This window comes from Poecilia formosa, unplaced genomic scaffold (genome assembly GCF_000485575.1).
Source record: "Poecilia formosa unplaced genomic scaffold, Poecilia_formosa-5.1.2 Scaffold578, whole genome shotgun sequence".
In the NCBI taxonomy this organism is placed as follows: Eukaryota; Metazoa; Chordata; class Actinopteri; order Cyprinodontiformes; family Poeciliidae; genus Poecilia; species Poecilia formosa.
This window is the reverse complement of record NW_006800517.1, coordinates 268,012-269,786: the sequence shown is the minus strand read 5'-3', so window position 1 is coordinate 269,786 and position 1,775 is coordinate 268,012. Positions and strand designations below refer to the sequence as shown.

Genomic DNA, 1,775 nt, shown 5'->3' with positions numbered 1-1,775 from the left:
GATAAATCAAGACATTTTTCTTTCTCTTTACCTCTGCATCTAACTCAGATGTAACCCTTAATACAACATGAATAATAATGGAACATAACATGCAAAACTATTATGCTTAGATGAACACAAGGCTATTCAAGATATCGTTTTGGTGTCTTCCGTGGTCGTGTTGAACGCCTCACCACCACTGAAGGATCTGGGGAGACAGGGGGTTGCAGCACAGAGTCCAGAGCACTTTGTTCAGGTGTAATGCTTACATCACTTTGCTCTTGTGTTGGTGTTTCAGAGTCATCGGAATCTGGTTCAGCTACAGCTTTGGCACGAAGCTGATCCCCATGTCTTCTGTGCACAGTGTTCGAGTAGTGCTCTTTCACTTTATAAGAGACTGGACCAGTTTGTCTTAGAACCTGTCCAGGTATCCACTTGTGAACTCCTCCCCCAGTGTTGCGAAGATACACAGCATCATCCACAGAAAAGGAACGGTCCACAGCTGTGAAGTCATGTTGAGCTTTCTGCCGATACTGTTTCCTGCGAACAGACTCCTTGGTGTCAGGTTTGATGAAATCCAGTCTGGTACGAATGTGTCTGTGCAAGAACAATTCTGCTGGAGACTGACCCGTTGTACAATTTGGTGTAACACGGTACTGCAGCAAAAACAATGAAAGTCTGTCCTCAATGTTGCATGAGTGGCTTGCAAGCTTTTTCATGCCTACTTTGAACGTCTGCACATACCTTTCAGCCAAACTGTTTGTGGCAGGATGTCCTGGTGCACTTGTTGTGTGCAAAATGCCATTTTGTGTCACAAATGTTTGGAACTCTGCAGAAGTGAAGGTGGTGGCATTGTCTGTGACTATTTGTTCAGGAAGTCCATATGAAGCAAACAGTCTCTTCAGCTTAGTCACTGTGGCTTGTGATGTAATGTGTGGCATACGAAATACCTCCAACCACTTTGAATATGAATCGACCACGATCATGAACATGCTATCGAGGAAAGGTCCAGCAAAGTCAATATGCAGTCTTTTCCAGGATTCACCTGGGAACTCCCAGGGATGCAGTGGAACATGCTGTGGCATCTTTTGATCCATCTGACATGTTTCACATGTTTTGCAGACCTGTTCCAGGTCATGATCCAGATTTGGCCACCAAACATATTTGCGAGCTAAGGCCTTGGATTTCACAATTCCTTGGTGACCAGAGTGAATTTCATTTAACACAGCCTTTCTCATTTTTGAGGGTATAATCACTCTGGTTCCCCACAAAACACAACCCATCTCTGTTGAAAGCTCATTCCTCTTGTTGTGATAAGCCTTTAAACTGTCATCTGTAACAGTAGGCCAGCCTTCCATGACATACTGGTAAACCCTTGACAAGTCTATGTCTGTACGTGTGGCTCGGGCGACCTGGATTGCATTTAGTGGAGCTCCTTGCAAATGCTCAGTTAGCAGTGAATGTACTGTTGCCGAACTCGATGCTGTTCCAGTGTCGCTCGTTTCTGGCAGAGGACAACGAGAGATTTCTGCTGATTTCTTGAAAACGATGTGGCATTCAAAGGTGGGCTATCATATTGTCAGCATATGCTGACAATATGATAGCCCACCTTTGAATGCGTGCTGCAGCTAGGGTAGGTAGGTTCTTGTGCTCACCAAAGAGCGTCAGCAGGGGGCGATGGTCTGTTGCTAAAGTGAAATGCCTACCCCATAGGTACTGGTGAAACTTTTTTACTCCATAAGTCAGTCCTAGAGCTTCTTTTTCTATTTGAGAGTACTTTTTTTCTTCTGGGGACA

At 44.7% G+C, this 1,775-nt stretch overlaps 2 protein-coding genes across 2 annotated transcripts in view; both read right to left on the bottom strand.

The window, feature by feature from the left end:
* Nucleotides 1-262: 262 nt before the first annotated feature.
* On the bottom strand, nt 263-1,497 carry LOC107834298 (uncharacterized protein K02A2.6-like). The gene is made up of 2 exons (XM_016665396.1): nt 724-1,497; nt 263-689 (listed from the first exon to the last, which is right to left on the bottom strand). Exons 1-2 carry the CDS (start codon nt 1,335-1,337, stop codon nt 392-394), a joined length of 912 nt encoding a protein of 303 aa, XP_016520882.1. The 5' UTR covers nt 1,338-1,497; the 3' UTR covers nt 263-391.
* LOC103129800 (uncharacterized protein K02A2.6-like) overlaps nt 1,426-1,775 on the bottom strand; it is a 2,706-nt gene continuing 2,356 nt past the window's right edge. The window contains exons 2-3 of the mRNA XM_016665388.1: nt 1,589-1,667; nt 1,426-1,483 (exon numbers count right to left, since the gene is read on the bottom strand). Coding sequence (XP_016520874.1) covers nt 1,426-1,483; nt 1,589-1,667 — 137 coding nt within the window. The remainder of the gene's footprint in view (nt 1,484-1,588; nt 1,668-1,775) is intronic.

Bases quoted from the DNA above. Each gene is read 5' to 3' on its own strand.
- LOC107834298 (XM_016665396.1), bottom strand. From the start codon at position 1,337: ATGGAAGGCTGGCCTACTGTTACAGATGACAGTTTAAAGGCTTATCAC. The intron at 690-723 runs GTATGTGCAGAC...GGCATGAAAAAG, and splicing joins ACAAACAGTTTGGCTGAAAG to CTTGCAAGCCACTCATGCAA.